The sequence below is a fragment of the Hyla sarda genome, chromosome 1, assembly GCF_029499605.1.
Source record: "Hyla sarda isolate aHylSar1 chromosome 1, aHylSar1.hap1, whole genome shotgun sequence".
NCBI lineage: Eukaryota > Metazoa > Chordata > Amphibia > Anura > Hylidae > Hyla > Hyla sarda.
The window spans coordinates 301,143,917-301,161,513 of record NC_079189.1 but is presented as its reverse complement, the minus strand read 5'-3'; the positions used below and the strand labels follow the sequence as shown (position 1 = coordinate 301,161,513).

The following is a 17,597-nucleotide window of genomic DNA, read 5'->3' as shown; positions in this document are numbered from 1 at the left end:
TGCGGCCAAGACCGACTGAATCAGTTGGTGCTAGGACCGCGCGGAATCTGCAGTCTCCAATAGACTGCAATGTGTTCCGCGAGTATTTCTGCCTGAAGAATGAGCAACGCCATTCTTCAGGCGGAGATTTTCGATCAGATTTTCCATTCACAAATTCCGCTTCACAAATTCCGAAGTGTGAATTTGTGAACGGAAACCCATTCCCTATACTATACATTTTAGTAAGCGGAATTTCTGCCTGCAATTTCAAAGCGGAATTGCAGGCGGAAATTCTGTAGTGTGAACCTAGCCTTTTTTTTTTTTTTTTTTTTGAAAACTGCAACTGCAGTTTTTGAGCCAAAGTCAGAAGTGGATCCAGAAGGAGAAATGTAAGTCCAGGGCTGGTGCAAGGATTTTTGCCACCCTAGGCAAAAGCTAATTTTGCCGCCCCCTTGACTCTGCCCATTGCCCTACCTTTTGACACACCCCATCTTACTACTGGGGTGACACACTGTAACAAGCCCCCTCCTTATGTAATTAGCTTGGGGTGACACACTGGTGATGGAGTGGCAGTGAGGCAGTTGTGATGTCATGAGGTAGGAGCCATAGGACCTGAGCGATCATGTCTGTCTGCCTCGGAGGAACACGGCGCCGCTGCTGAAAGCAGTACTCCTTTGAGGCAAAGAGACTGCTTATTGCTTTGGCCACTGATAGGTAAGAGTTCTGGTATAAAAATTTGGTATCCATTTTTTATACCAAAACTCTTACCTATCAGCAAACTGTCAATCAAAAATCCACGCCAGATTCACATGAGGATGTTACGGTTATTTCTTGCTTCTGTCTGCTGCCATCTTTGCTACCTGCTGCTGTATCCTAAGATCTATAAGAGCCAACTAGTCCACTGAACAGGGGTGAGCGGCAAGCTGCTACCTCCACACATCGCTACCAATTTGCTCTAAGCCCAACTTACTACTGTTACCACATGTTAGTGGCCGAAGCAATACGCCAGAGAGGTGAGAGGTGCAGTGCTCCATCATATTTTTACATCGCGACTGTTAATGATCCCGCACCTCTACTAGTATTATAATAAATATATATATATTTATATATTTTTTTTAAGCAGTCTTAATACCATGTTTTATTTACCAATTTTATATAAAACATATATTTTATACATTTTTGTTTAGGTTGTATGATTCTAACCCTAGGTGCGTCACAATAGCCCTGTGGCTCACAAAAGGAAGACTTATGATTGTCCTTTATTTGATTCTAGTATTGTAAGGTTTTATTTAATACATTTTGATATTACAATTTTTATCTTCGCCAGTAGTCCATATAACTTTTGTGCGCCATTTATTTTATTACATTTATTACACACATCATACATACATGTGCACATACATATGCACATCAAACATACGCACGTCATACATACATACATACATCATTCATACAGGCACACATCATATGTACACACACATCATACATACATACTTCATACACACATCATACTGTATGTACATCCATTTAAAATATATACACGCCCCATCCTTGGCCTTCATACCTACCGTCAGGGCCTTCTGCTGGTGAGGTGCTGGGGATGCACAGCCCATCTGAGGGCAGGTGTCACAACTAAAGTGTGTCGACTCCTCTTCAGCCTCCACATCTTCACCTCTCCCAGCGAGGAGTAGACACCGCAGTATGAGCACCGGGGGGGAGATTGTGTTGGTCAGTGGAGCACAAGCAGCGCTCCTCCAATTGGGCAAAGCGAGGGAGGGAGGAGGGGGGTGCTGGTGATCTCTGCCAGTGTAGCACAAGCAGCGCTCCTCAAGGATGAGGAGGAGGACTTTCTGTTAGGGATCGACCGATATCGTTTTTTAGGGCCGTAACCGATAATCGGTGGAGGTTAAGGCCGATAGCCGATAACTTATACCAATATTCCGGTATAAGTTATCGGCTATTTACCCCCCGTGACACCGCTGCAGATCATTGATTTAAAGCGTGCGCTTTAAATCAATGAACTGTAGTGGCTTTTGCGGTGCCAGAGACTGCCGCCGCCACCCGCTTCTCTCCCCTTGCCTGTCTGGGGGTCCTGAATCCTATCACCGACACCGCTCCCCCCACCTCCGCACCGCTCCCCCCACCACCGCACCGCTTCCCCCACCACCGCCCCGGCCCCATTGCCTCCCCCATCCCCGGTTTTATAATGACCTGTTCTCGGGGCCCGGGGTCCACTCTACATCTGGCTCCGGTGGCATCCTCCTGAGCTGTCACTGTGCGCATTGACGGTGACGTCACGTCGCGTCACGTCACTCGTCATTGCGCACAGCGTAACGCAGGACGCAGCAGGAGTTAGAAGTAGCGCGGACACCGGGCCCTGGGAACAGGTAATTATAAAACCGGGGATGGGGGAGGCAATGGGGCCAGGGTGGTGCGGTGGGGGGTGAGACGCGGTGCGGCGGGTCGGGGGGGGGGGGGAGGGCGTTCGCAGTGCGGTGGGGGCAGGGCGGGGCAGGGCATTATCGGTAAGGTAATTGCCGATACCAATAATGCCCAAAATCGTGATTATCGGCCGATAATATCGGCCAAACCGATAATCGGTCGATCCCTACTTTCTGCTAGAGGAGCAGTGATCGGGGCCGGGTTAGTGGGGGATGGGTAAATTGTCAGTCGGGCGCCGCATGATGAAGGAGGGGTTGCTCTGCATGCCGCATTCCCACGCGCGTGCCCGGCTGGGGGGCGGTGGGGGCTTTTGGGGTTTGTTGGTGCTATCAGGACTGTCTGGCTGATCAAGTTTGTTTTGCGGCAGCCAGAGCTGCACCCCCCATGAGAGGCCGCTCTAGGCGGCTGCCTGTTTTGCCTATAGGCAAAGCCGGCCCTATGTAAGTACTTTCTTTATATTTCTCATTCCTTTTGAATACACTTCTGGCTTTGTCTCAAAAACTGCAGTTGTAGATATTCCAAAAAATGCCAGAAAAAAACCTGTGTGGAAACCTAACCTTAATGTTCATAAGGCTCCTTGTTTTACTATACAAATAATGTTCTTCAAATACTGTTACAATGTACAGCTATGTATAAAATCATCTAAGCAAGCTCTCAACACTCTTATGAATGATATTTAGGTTTGTGTATTATCTAAATCCCACCTCTATGTTATCCAGCAGCAATAAAAAAAAAAACACACAAAAAGGGCAATTTAATTTTATCTTGTAAGACAAACAGCAAAATTGTACAGAGAATGCTGATCCCACTTCAAAGAAAACTGTATTAGATCCTCTGCCTTACATAATCACAATACCAAAATGAGGAGTGCAATGTAAAACTTAACTTTTAATAGTTAAAAGGTAAAAATACAAAAAAAAAAATAGTTGATATTAGAAATCTAACATTTCCATTTTATACGGCCCTATACAGTAAATATCTATTTGAGGATATTGCTTGATATAAGGCATTCATTCTTTATTGTATAATACCCTGTGTAACCCCCTGAAGATACTGCTGTCATAGGCAGCTGAAACACGTAGGGAGTTTAGGGTGTACTAGTTGACAATAGGGACAGGTTCCAGTGTGGGGCCGCCCTTACAAGGGCGAGGCAACACTAGCCAAGAAGGGCACAATAGGAGCTAGTGTAGGGTGCATATTGAGACCGGCCCCTCACATCCCACATCAGTGCTCGTTCCCTAGTCACTGACACTTGGGTATAACATACCTCACTGAAATATACTAAACACTGTATATAAGTTTACCTCTTTATTTTTGTTATTTGGGCCCATCACCTTTTTCTTTATTTTTACCTTTTAACTATTAAAAGTTAAGTTTTATATTGCACTCCTCATTTTGGTATTGTGATTATTCATTTTGGCCCAGATTTACCAAACTGTGCAAGAGAATAAAAGAAGTCAGGGATGTGCACAGACATTTTGGAGGGCAGGGGCTCAAATAAAAAAAAGGCACTTAAGTATAAATTTTTTTTTTTTTAGTAAAAGCCTTACATATGTTAAAGGGGAACTCTGGAACAGAACATCTTATCCTCTCCTACTCACAGGATAGGAGATAATTGTCTGATTGCAGAGGGTCTGACCGCTGAGACCCCCTGCTATCTCCTGTCGTGCACCCTGGCTTTTCTCATGTATGGAGTGACCTCAGCACCATGCATGGATTACTGTCGACCACTGCGCGAAGAGGTGGCTGACATGTCCCTCCGTGTATCTCTATGGGAAAGCCGGAGAAACATGAACGCTGTTCATGTATCTCTGGCTCTCCCATAGAGATACACGGAGGGACGTGTCAGCCACCTCTTCGCGCAGTGGTCGACAGTAATCCATGCATGGTGCTGAGGTCGCTCCATACATGAGAAGAGCCAGGGTGCACGGCACGAGAGAGTGGGGGAGGGGGGGTCCCGGGGGGTCCCTGCGGATGGACCCTGTGGATAGGGAATAATATGTTCTGTATCAGAGTTCCCCTTTAACAAAACACAATTCCTGAGGTAGGGGCCTCCGTTGTCATGTCAGCTAAATAGGACCCTGCATCACCCCACATAGGTCCCGATCAGCCCCCCTAAAACCCACTGGCACCAGTAATTTGCACTTTTAGATGTCGCAATCAACTTTGATCACAGCATCTAAAGTGTTTGTTACGGACATTGCTGTGATCGCCGAGGTCTGGCATCAACTGCGTTCTGGCTGCTGATAACAGCCATTACTTACCGGCTTTGAAGCGAGTTCAGCTCCATATCTCACTTTAAAGTCTTTTAGCATCCTCTAGATGTTCAAAAATTATATGTATGCGATAATAAAAATGGACTATATAAATTGAATTACAAATAAAGACTAAAAACTATAATACTATTACTTCACATTTGACAGCTTACACTGTCATGAATGATACCTCCAAATGTCTGCTGCAGCTGCACTAGGACAGCAGACTCTCTCCCTGTATATGAATGTCCCTACCTGCAGCACTCCGTCCGATCAGCGATCTGCTGTTCCATGCCTGCTCAGGTGGCTGAAGCAGCAGAGTACAGATAACACTGATCAATGCTATGCTATGGCATAGCATTGAACAGTGTATACAATCAGAATATTGCATATAATAATTCCCTATGGGGACTAAAAAAAATGGTGTAAAAATACTAAACAAAATTAAGTTAATAAATGTGACTTAACCCTAATAAAAGTTTGAATCACCGCCCTTTTCCCATTTAAAAAAAATGTAAACAAAAATAAACCTAAACATACATGGTATAACTGCGTGCGTAAATGTCCAAACTATAAAATTATAATGTTAATTAATTAAACTGTGCGGTCCATTAAAAAAAATTCCAAAGTCCAAAATTGGGTATTTTTGGTCATTTTGTATACCCTAAAAATATGTATAAAAGGCAATCAAAAAGTCCCATCAAAACAAAAATTACTGATAAAAACTACAGATCAATAAATAAATACACAGAAATATAAAAAAGTTATAGGGGTCAGAAGATGATAATTTTAACCCCTTAAGGACGCAGGACGTAAATGTACGTCCTGGTGCGGTGGTACTTAACGCACCAGGACGTACATTTACGTCCTAAGCATAACCGCGGGCATCGGAGCGATGCCCGTGTCATGCGCGGCTGATCCCAGCTGCTGATCGCAGCCAGGGACCTGCCGGCAATGGCCGACGCCCGCGATCTCGCGGGCGTCCGCCATTAACCCCTCAGGTGCCGGGATCAATACAGATCCCGGTATCTGCGGCAGTGCGCGATTTGAATGAATGATCGGATCGCCCGCAGCGCTGCTGCGGGGATCCGATCATTCAGAACGCCGCACGGAGGTCCCCTCTCCTTCCTCCGTGCGGCTCCCGGCGTCTCCTGCTCTGGTCTGTGATCGAGCAGACCAGAGCAGAAGATGACCGAAAACACTGATCTGTTCTATGTGCTATACATAGAACAGATCAGTATTAGCAATCATGGTATTGCTATGAATAGTCCCCTATGGGGACTATTCAAGTGTAAAAAAAAATGTAAAAAAATGTAAAAGTAAAAGTTAAAAAAAAGTGAAAAATCCCCTCCCCCAATAAAAAAGTAAAACGTCCGTTTTTTCCTATTTTACCCCCAAAAAGCGTAATTTTTTTTTTTATAGACATATTTGGTATCACCGTGTGCGTAAATGTCCAAACTATTAAAATAAAATGTTAATGATCCCGTACGGTTAACGGCGTGAACGGAAAAAAAAGTCAAAAATTCCTACTTTTTTAATACATTTTATTAAAAAAAAAATTATAAAAAATGTATTAAAAGTTTTTTATATGCAAATGTGGGATCAAAAAAAGTACAGATCATGGCGCAAAAAATGAGCCCCCATACCGCCGCTTATATGGAAAAATAAAAAAGTTATAGGTCATCAAAATAAAAGGATTATAAACGTACTAATTTGGTTAAAAAGTTTTGGATAGGGGATAAGTTATTTTGCACTATAGATGTCCTCTAATTATCCATATGAGGGCTCATTTTTACGCCGTGATCCGTAGTTTTTATTGGAATTTTTATTCACTGCTTATACAGTTTTTTCTCATACAGGAAGTTATCAAAAATCTGCAATTCTGGACTTTAGATTTTTTTTACTTTTATGCTATTTACTGTGCGATTTAATATTATATTTTAATAGCTTGGACATTTCTGCACGTGGCGATACCACATATGTTCATTTTTGTTTACATTATTACATTTTATTAGGTAAGTCTTATTAGGTAAGGGGCTTATTCACATTTATTAACACTTTTTTTGAAATATTTTATTCACTATTTTGTCAGGGCAACAATTAACTACAACTCCCATTATGTAAAGTGACAATGCATTTCAAGATCAAAACCTCCAGGACACAAGGCAAGATGGCACTACAGACTGTGCAGTGCCTCCTTGTCTTGTGTGCTGGAGGTTGTGAGCTTGTAATGCACTGTCACTTAATATACTAGGGGTGGTAGTGCATTGTCCCTTTCCATGCTAGGGGTTGTACTGCTTTAACCTTTTGCATATTAGAGTCTGTACTACAAACGTCAACATGTATAGTGACAAAGCACTACAATCCCCAGCATGTATAGTGACAAAGCACTACAATCCCCAGCATGTATAGTGACAAAGCACTACAATCCCCAGCATGTATAGTGATAAAGCACTACAATCCCCAGCATGTATAGTGACAAAGCACTACAATCCCCAGCATGTATAGTGACAAAGCACTACAATCCCCTGCATGAATAGTGACAAAGCACTACAATCCCCAGCATGTATAGTGACAAAGCACTGCAATCCCCAGCATGTATAGTGACAAAGCACTACAATCCCCAGCATGTATAGTGACAAAGCACTACAATCCCCAGCATGTATAGTGACAAAGCACTGCAATCCCCAGCATGTATAGTGACAAAGCACTACAATCCCCAGCATGTATAGTGACAAAGCACTATAATCCCCAGCATGTATAGTGACAAAGCACTACAATCCCCAGCATGTATAGTGACAAAGCACTACAATCCCCAGCATGTATAGTGACAAAGCACTACAATCCCCAGCATGTATAGTGACAAAGCACTACAATCCCCAGCATGTATAGTGACAAAGCACTACAATCCCCAGCATGTATAGTGACAAAGCACTACAATCCCCAGCATGTATAGTGACAAAGCACTACAATCCCCTGCATGAATAGTGACAAAGCACTACAATCCCCAGCATGTATAGTGACAAAGCACTGCAATCACCAGCATGTATAGTGACAAAGCACTACAATCCCCAGCATGTATAGTGACAAAGCACTACAATCCCCAGCATGTATAGTGACAAAGCACTACAATCCCCAGCATGTATAGTGACAAAGCACTACAATCCCCTGCATGTATAGTGACAAAGCACTACAATCCCCAGCATGTATAGTGACAAAGCACTATAATCCCCAGCATGTATAGTGACAAAGCACTACAATCCCCAGCATGTATAGTGACAAAGCACTACAATCCCCAGCATGTATAGTGACAAAGCACTACAATCCCCAATATGCAAAGGGACAAGGAACTACAATTGTTGTAGTGCTTTGTTCCTTTGAATACTGAAGGTCACACATAAGAAAACCACTAAATTAAAACTATTACCGGGGCAGAGGGCAGACAGATCACCGGAGACACTTCAGGAATGCAGAGGGAAACAGGAGCGCGGACTCCTATGCTGTAATGACGCTGCTGGGGTCACGTGACCTAGCAGACGTGCGCACGTCATTTACCCAGGCAGCCCCTGCGCTCTAATGTACGGATCCTGAGAGTAAGAGGACTGCTGGGAGCCTCAGGATAGGTTCAGGGGGCATGTTGCGCAGGCCAGACTGGAAATAGAGAGTGAGCAGACCAGAGGGGGAGGGGGAGGAGAAGGAGGGGGGCTCGGGGTTGGTGAGTTATGTGAATCAGGAGTTTTGCTGACAACCTGCCCGGACTTGAGCAGTGCTGTAGGTGTAAAAAAAAAATAAAAATGGCATTAAAGGGGCAGCGGCAAAAAAGGGCAGGGGCTAGAGCTCCCTTTGAAGCCTATGTGTGCACGTCCCTGAAAGAGGTGATTATTCCACAGCAACCAATCACAGCTCTGCTTTCACTTTACCACAGTTTGTTAGCTGAGCTGTGATTGGTTCTTGTGGGAAAATCTCTCCACTTTTTCTCTCACACAGTTTGATAAATCTGGGCCATTATCTTCAAATCTTTAAAGTAAATTCCATCTTTTGCATGTACTGGAAGACATACAACCTTTGGGGTGAAATATGTCTTTGTATGTCTTTCAGTATTTGCCAAAGATGGAATTTATTTTAAACATTTGAAGATAAAATTCATGTCAAAAAATCCCATTTTCTGTCAGTGTCTGCTCTTTGATACTAATGTACAGCTATATGTATGTAGAGTAAGAAGTTATAGTAGATTCTAACACAGGCAATATCACTTTGTAGGCATCTCGAGTTTCATTATTGATGCTAGAATGGATGATGTGAGAATTGAAGAATGAACTCTGGTGCACCCCAACATTCCTAGGCATTTGTTTAGTCATCTGACTACAGAAGCAATCTGATTGGTTGATATGGGCACCTGCACCACTCTTTCTCTACACAGGCTTTGATAAATATCTGCCATAATGTTTTGTGATGTGTCATAATTGTATTTATCTGTTTCCCTCAGGATCCTGCATTTATAGAAAAACGGGAACGCTGCATCTACTTAAAGGGAAAACTAAGCCACATCAAGAAGCAGATCCAGGCATACGATCAAAAAGAAGGTTCTGTGTACTTCTAGACACCAGGAATCTAGCTGTTTAAGGGGAAGCGGAGCCTTAAATTTGCTTTAAGCTATAACAACGGAATTCAGAAGTATTAGGCTGCATTCACATTACGTTTGTTACATACGGGGAACAGATCCAGCTGGGAGAAGGGAAAACTGGGTGCTCTCGTATCCCAGACAGATCTGGCCCCCATCTCATTCAAATTTGAATGAGCCGACCGGAATCATATAGTGACTCCGGTCGGCTCATTTTTACCTCGCATGTGGTTTTGTGACCGGACCTAAAACCGTAGTATACCACGGTGTTAACTCGGTTCACAAAACCGGATACCGGGCAAAAATGAGAGGGCCATTAAAGGCTCATTAAAATGAATAAGAAGCTGTGCAGTTCCAGCTGGGATACGGGAGCTCCCGGATTTGAAATTTCCCAGCTGTAGGCAGCAAACGTAGTGTGAATGCACCCTTAGTTGGACTCAGAAAATAATGATGTTATTAAGTTATGATGTGTATATATAAATGTCTCTATATTGATGTAATGTAAATATCCAATTATTTTTTTCAACAGGCCTGTTAGACAGCATTATTTGAAACCATGTGCTTGTAAAATATTGACCTTCCCTATCTGCTTAATGATTTACAAATCTAAAAGACTTTACTATCACATAAATCTCTACTAACTGAAGCTTTAATAAACTCACAAATGAAACTTTATCATATTTAAACTGAGATTTCTTCTTATCGCACATAGCCAGAAAGCTCAATGAGATATTTGCAGACCCCACATCTAGCAGCTTTATCTGTTGTACAACCACAATTACTTTTCTCTTCACAGTAAAGCCAATTTATGTGAATTTATCCTTAGGATGTTAATAGTACAGTACAAGTCTGCATCTACCATGAGGTAAAATGAGCATCTTGCCTCAGGTGGCAAATTGCAGAGTCCATGAGGGGGTGGTGCTGGGCTTGCACAGTGCATCAGAAGCAGCTCCTGAATTGCATTGCGCTTTTAGTCCCAGTCAATGTACACTACCACCTGCGTGGAGGGTGGACTGCAGGTGGGGATCGGATCAATAGTGTCTTAGTCACAGTCCCCAGATGCTGCCAGCACTTCTGTGAGAAGAGAAGACAGTGTACAGTAAGTAACTAAGCTGTCTCCTCCTCCTCACCCTGGCTCGACAGCCACCATAATATTACGCAGCAGTGGCATAGCTGCTTCAGTATTGCCTCTGTCTTCTATTGGCTAGCAGCTTAGGATGTCATGATGCAATTATGATTTCTAATAGGGGGGGAAGGAAGTTACACTTCAATTTTGTCCACAAGCAGCAGAAAAGCTAGAGTTCCCCCTTTGTTGATTTTGTAACAACAATTCCTCTTTTAAGCCATCTGACTGGTTGCCATGGGCAACTGCACCCATCTTCCTCTACACAGGTTTTAATAAATGTCCCCCATAAAATTCTGTGATACCCCATAATTGTTCTTATCTGTTTTCCCTCAGGATCCTACATTTACAGAAAAACGGGAAAACTGCATCTACTTAAAGGGAAAATTGGCTAGCAGCTTAGGATGTCACGATATATTTATGATTTTCAATAGACAGAGGGGGTGGAAAGTTTCATTTCAATTTTGTCCACAAGCAGCAGAAAAGCTAGAATCGACCCTTTGTTGATTTTGTGACAACAATTCCTCTTTTAATCCGGTTAAATTTCATATAGTATTGTATATTTATTGCATTGGGTTTTATAGAAGTTCATTTATAATGTTTATTTAATTTCATAGTAGTAGTGAACAATGCTACTAATGTGCACAATAAAAAAAATTACTTAATAAACTCTATTTATTTATGGTATATATATATATATATATATATATATATATATATATATATATATGTTTTTGTTTTAGATTCTGTCACTGACCAGGACTTACATATATAGGTTAAGCCAGTTCTACTTAAAGCGTACCTCTCATGATCTTGTTACATTTTATAATCCTGCCAGATCACTGCCCCCATGATTTATCATGATAAACCACCCCCTGTCTTTATTTTTATTATTTTTACATTATTATTTTTCAGTTTTCTACCTTGATCTTGCTCTGTATTTTCTGCTCAGTCAGATTCACAGACTGGGAAGGGGGTGTTCGCCATCGGCGTGACATCATCTGAAGTCATTCAGGGGAGAACTTCCTCCCTCACTCTACTACACACAGCCCAGAGCAGTTCAGTGTGTGAGATGAGCTCATTGGCTAAGACTGCACATCCCCCTCAGCACTACAGGCTGCATTTCCTGATTTTGGACTTCTGTCAGGCCAGCAGGAGTCCAAAGTCTGTGCAAGAGATAAGGGGAAATGTGCTTTAGACAAGTAGGGAGATAACTAGTGACAGCTTTTTTAAATACAAATAAAATATAGAAAACGTAATTTTTTTAAACAATGTACATTAGAAAGATTTTTTTATTTACCATAAGGAGTGCAATAGCAAAAATTAGTTTTAATGAGAGTGCACATTTAAACAAATTAGCTCATTATAATATCTAAGTGTGGCTAACTAAGAAGTGCCCAGTTATGATGTCACTAATACAGAAGACATATTATAAAGTCTGAAAACAGCATCAAAAAATCCAGCTGTTTAACAATGTTCTAACGTGAAAAATGTAAGTGACTCTTAGCATTTCTACCCCATGTTACTGCTAACACCGACAAGTTGTTGGCATAGAGGCAAGTATAAATATATATCTGTTGCTCTTCATGCTTGGATAATAGAGAAAATAATAAAGAAAATAACTATTATTCATTTGCACTTCACATGCAAATTAGATGCCAATCAATGGACATTTCTCTACCAGTGAATGGTCCTGGGTTTTCATCAGTAAAGCCTCCCCAACTCCATCTCTAGATTCTTGAGTGACAATGCGAGCATTCCTCTGCATCCTATATTAGCTGTCAAAAGCAGGGATTGGGGAGGCTTTACTTTTTTAAACCAAGGACTGTTTTTTTTTTTGGGGGGGGGGGAGTGTTTATTGGATGGCTGGCTTTTAATTTGAATGCAATACTAAACATTTTGTTTGTGTAAAGACTTCCTTTCATAAAGACTCTTTTCTTGTTCAAAAAGTTTCTGACTTTGGAAGACTCAGCAAGTGTGTGCAATGCCTTATTCTTACCTCACTCCTCGGAGTTGACAACCGGCTTCCTTGTGCACTGAGACTCTGTGACACGCCCCCGGCTCACACAGCAGGCTGGTTGACAAGCCAGAATCATGTACAGAGCCCTGCTTGTCCCACCCACACTTCCCGTATTTTGTCTCTGCACAGCTGCGAGACACACAGGCAATTGCTGCAGGGGCAAAACAGTGTTCAGAACAGTGAAGGAGCCCCTAGTGGTAAGAAGTAGAGAGCATTTTTTCACCAAAAATATACACACTTTTTAAATATACACACTTTTTAATGTATATTACAAATATACATATAATATTATTATCTACATTATATAAAAAATGTTTTTACAAATGACAGTTCAATTTAACCCCTTCCCACAAAAGAACATATGGGTGCATCCTTTGGAAGGGGGGACTGGCATCAGAGCTGCATTGAGACATCATTCCGCTCTGTACCATACGCCCCTCGGCTGGAATCGACATCCAGGAGCTGCAGCTAATAGCTAGCAATGGCCTAAATGTACATCATAGGTCAGGAAGGTACATGGAAATGCTGATAAATCCTAAGCACCAGGACAAAATTCTCAGTTGCCATGGAGACCTGGTACTTGGGGTTTGTCGAGCCCTGGCCTAAACCAACAATAAGGAGAAATGGTGTACTTGGACTAGGGCTTGAGTCCTGCAGGAATGCACAGGAACGGCGTTCCTTTGCTTTTTCCAGAGGAGGAACGCCGTACCTATTACATTAGTCCTGCAGGACGGACCTCTGAATTATTCTTACCCTCCCTCCGTCTCCTCCACCGGCTCGGACTGCTAGATGCTGGAGATATAGGAGCTGTGATGATGTCACCATCACATGTTGGGGGCGGAGCTTAGCTGTGGAGGAGAGGAGAGAGATCATGGCTGAAGGACCTGTGTGATGCTCTGCAGTAGGTGGGGGCTGAGCTGGAGGAGACATGTCACCCCAGTAAGGTAATTACATGAGAAGGAGATTTGTTACAGTGTGTCATCACAGTAGTAAGGAGATTACATGTGGAGGAGATTTGTTACAGTGTGTCACCACAGTAGTGAGGAGATTACATAATGTGGGGGTTTGTTACAGTGTGTCACCTTAGTAAGGTAATTACATGGATGGGGATTTGTTACAGTGTGTCACCACAGTAGTAAGGAGGTTACACGAGGAGCATCGTTATAGTGTGTCACCCCAGTAGTAAGGAGATTACATGAGGAGGAGGTTTGTTACAGTGTGTCACCCCAGTAGTAAGGTAATTACATGAGGAGGGGGTTTGTTACGGTGTGTCACCCCAGTAGTAAGGAGATTACATGAGGAGGAGGTTTGTTACAGTGTGTCACCCCAGTAGTAAGGAGATAACATGAGCAGGGGGTTTGTTACAGTGTGGCACCCCATTAGTAATGAGATTACATGAAGAGGCTTCTTACAATGTGTCACCCCAGTAGTAAGGTGATTACATGAGGAGGAGGTTTGTTACAGTGTGTCACCCCAGTAGTAAGGTGATTACATGAGGAGGGGATTTGTTACAGTGTTTCACCCCAGTAGTAATGAGATTACATGAGGAGGAGGTTTGTTACAGTGTGTCACCCCAGTAGTAAGGAGATTACATGAGGAGGAGGTTTGTTACAGTGTGTCACCCCAGTAGCAAGGAGATTACATAAGGGTGGTGGTTTGTTACAATGTGTCACCCTAGTAGCAAGGATATTACATGAGAAGGAGCATTGTTACAGTGTGTCACCCCAGTAGTAAGGTAATTACAGGAGGAGGGGGTTTGTTACGGTGTGTCACCCCAGTAGTAAGAAGATTATATGAGGAGGAGGTTTGTTACAGTGTGTCACCCCAGTTGTAAGGAGATAACATGAGCAGGGGGTTTGTTACAGTGTGGCACCCCATTAGTAATGACATTACATGAAGAGGTTTCTTACAGTGTGTCACCCCAGTAGTAAGGTGATTACATGAGGAGGAGGTTTGTTACAGTGTGTCACCCCAGTAGTAAGGAGAGAACATGAGCAGGGGGTTTGTTACAGTGTGGCACCCCATTAGTAATGAGATTACATGAAGAGGCTTCTTACAGTGTGTCACCCCAGTAGTAAGGTGATTACACGAGGAGGAGGTTTGTTACAGTGTGTCACCCCAGTAGTAAGGTGATTACATGAGGAGGGGATTTGTTACAGTGTTTCACCCCAGTAGTAATGAGATTACATGAGGAGGAGGTTTGTTACAGTGTGTCACCCCAGTAGTAAGGAGATTACATGAGGAGGAGGTTTGTTACAGTGTGTCACCCCAGTAGCAAGGAGATTACATAAGGGTGGTGGTTTGTTACAATGTGTCACCCTAGTAGCAAGGATATTACATGAGGAGGAGGTTTGTTACAGTGTGTCACCCCAGTAGTAAGGTGATTACATGAGGAGGGGATTTGTTACAGTGTTTCACCCCAGTAGTAATGAGATTACATGAGGAGGAGGTTTGTTACAGTGTGTCACCCCAGTAGTAAGGAGATTACATGAGGAGGAGGTTTGTTACAGTGTGTCACCCCAGTAGCAAGGAGATTACATAAGGGTGGTGGTTTGTTACAATGTGTCACCCTAGTAGCAAGGATATTACATGAGAAGGAGCATTGTTACAGTGTGTCACCCCAGTAGTAAGGTAATTACAGGAGGAGGGGGTTTGTTACGGTGTGTCACCCCAGTAGTAAGAAGATTACATGAGGAGGAGGTTTGTTACAGTGTGTCACCCCAGTAGTAAGGAGATAACATGAGCAGGGGGTTTGTTACAGTGTGGCACCCCATTAGTAATGACATTACATGAAGAGGTTTCTTACAGTGTGTCACCCCAGTAGTAAGGTGATTACATGAGGAGGAGGTTTGTTACAGTGTGTCACCCCAGTAGTAAGGAGATAACATGAGCAGGGGGTTTGTTACAGTGTGGCACCCCATTAGTAATGAGATTACATGAAGAGGCTTCTTACAGTGTGTCACCCCAGTAGTAAGGTGATTACATGAGGAGGAGGTTTGTTACAGTGTGTCACCCCAGTAGTAAGGTGATTACATGAGGAGGGGATTTGTTACAGTGTTTCACCCCAGTAGTAATGAGATTACATGAGGAGGAGGTTTGTTACAGTGTGTCACCCCAGTAGTAAGGAGATTACATGAGGAGGAGGTTTGTTACAGTGTGTCACCCCAGTAGCAAGAAGATTACATAAGGGTGGTGGTTTGTTACAATGTGTCACCCTAGTAGCAAGGATATTACATGAGAAGGAGCATTGTTACAGTGTGTCACCCCAGTAGTAAGGTAATTACAGGAGGAGGGGGTTTGTTACGGTGTGTCACCCCAGTAGTAAGAAGATTACATGAGGAGGAGGTTTGTTACAGTGTGTCACCCCAGTAGTAAGGAGATAACATGAGCAGGGGGTTTGTTACAGTTTGGCACCCCATTAGTAATGACATTACATGAAGAGGTTTCTTACAGTGTGTCACCCCAGTAGTAAGGTGATTACATGAGGAGGAGGTTTGTTACAGTGTGTCACCGCAGTAGTAAGGAGATAACATGAGCAGGGGGTTTGTTACAGTGTGGCACCCCATTAGTAATGAGATTACATGAAGAGGCTTCTTACAGTGTGTCACCCCAGTAGTAAGGTGATTACATGAGGAGGAGGTTTGTTACAGTGTGTCACCCCAGTAGTAAGGTGATTACATGAGGAGGGGATTTGTTACAGTGTTTCACCCCAGTAGTAATGAGATTACATGAGGAGGAGGTTTGTTACAGTGTGTCACCCCAGTAGTAAGGAGATTACATGAGGAGGAGGTTTGTTACAGTGTGTCACCCCAGTAGCAAGGAGATTACATAAGGGTGGTGGTTTGTTACAATGTGTCACCCTAGTAGCAAGGATATTACATGAGAAGGAGCATTGTTACAGTGTGTCACCCCAGTAGTAAGGTAATTACAGGAGGAGGGGGTTTGTTACGGTGTGTCACCCCAGTAGTAAGAAGATTACATGAGGAGGAGGTTTGTTACAGTGTGTCACCCCAGTAGTAAGGAGATAACATGAGCAGGGGGTTTGTTACAGTGTGGCACCCCATTAGTAATGACATTACATGAAGAGGTTTCTTACAGTGTGTCACCCCAGTAGTAAGGTGATTACATGAGGAGGAGGTTTGTTACAGTGTGTCACCCCAGTAGTAAGGTGATTACATGAGGAGGGGGTTTGTTACAGTGTTTCACCCCAGTAGTAAGGTGATTACATGAGGAGGAGGTTTGTTACAGTATGTCAGCACAGTAGTAAGGAGATTACATGAGGAGGTTTGTTACAGTGTGTCACCCAGTAGTAATGAGATTACATGAGGAGGAGGTTTGTTATAGTGTGTCACCCCAGTAGTAAGGAGATTACATGAGGAGGAGGTTTGTTACAGTGTGTCACAACAGTAGTAAGGAGATTACATGAGGAGGAGGTTTGTTACAGTGTGTCACCCCAGTAGCAAGGAGATTACATTAGGGTGGTGGTTTGTTACAATGTGTCACCCTAGTAGCAAGGATATTACATGAGAAGGAGCATTGTTACAGTGTGTCACCCCAGTAGTAAGGTAATTACAGGAGGAGGGGATTTGTTACGGTGTGTCACCCCAGTAGTAAGGAGATTACATGAGAAGGAGGTTTGTTACAGTGTGTCACCCCAGTAGTAAGGCGATTACATGTGGAGGAGGTTTGTTACAGTGTGTCACCCCAGTAGTAAAGAGATAACATGAGCAGGGGGTTTGTTACAGTGTGTCACCCCATTAGTAATGAGATTACATGAAGAGGAGGTTTCTTACAGTGTCACCCCAGTAGTAAGGTGATTACATGAGGAGGAGGTTTGCTAGAGTGTGTCACCCCAGTAGTAAGGAGATTACATGAGGAGGTTTGTTACAGTGTGTCACCCCAGTAGTAAGGTGATTACATGAGGAGGAGGTTTGTTACAGTGTGTCACCCCAGTAGTAAGGAGATTACACGAGGAGGAGGTTTGTTACAGTGGGTCACCCCAGTAGCAAGGAGATTACATGAGGAGGGGGTTTGTTACAGTGTGTCACCCCAGTAGTAAGGAGATTACATGAGGAGGAGGTTTGTTACAGTATGTCAGCACAGTAGTAAGGAGATTACATGAGGACGAGGTTTGTTACAGTGTGTCACCCAGTAGTA

At 43.1% G+C, this 17,597-nt stretch overlaps 2 protein-coding genes across 2 annotated transcripts in view; both read left to right on the top strand.

Annotated features, from left to right (window-relative positions):
- OCEL1 (occludin/ELL domain containing 1) overlaps positions 1-11,089 on the top strand; it is a 41,600-nt gene extending 30,511 nt beyond the window's left edge. The window contains exon 6 of the mRNA XM_056552053.1: positions 9,163-11,089. Coding sequence (XP_056408028.1) covers positions 9,163-9,276 — 114 coding nt within the window. The 3' untranslated portion in view covers positions 9,277-11,089. The remainder of the gene's footprint in view (positions 1-9,162) is intronic.
- A 2,221-nt stretch (positions 11,090-13,310) lies between these two features.
- Positions 13,311-17,597, top strand: part of LOC130305905 (occludin-like) — a 63,573-nt gene continuing 59,286 nt past the window's right edge. The window contains exon 1 of the mRNA XM_056552048.1: positions 13,311-13,384. The gene's annotated coding sequence lies outside the window, so the exon portion shown is untranslated. The remainder of the gene's footprint in view (positions 13,385-17,597) is intronic.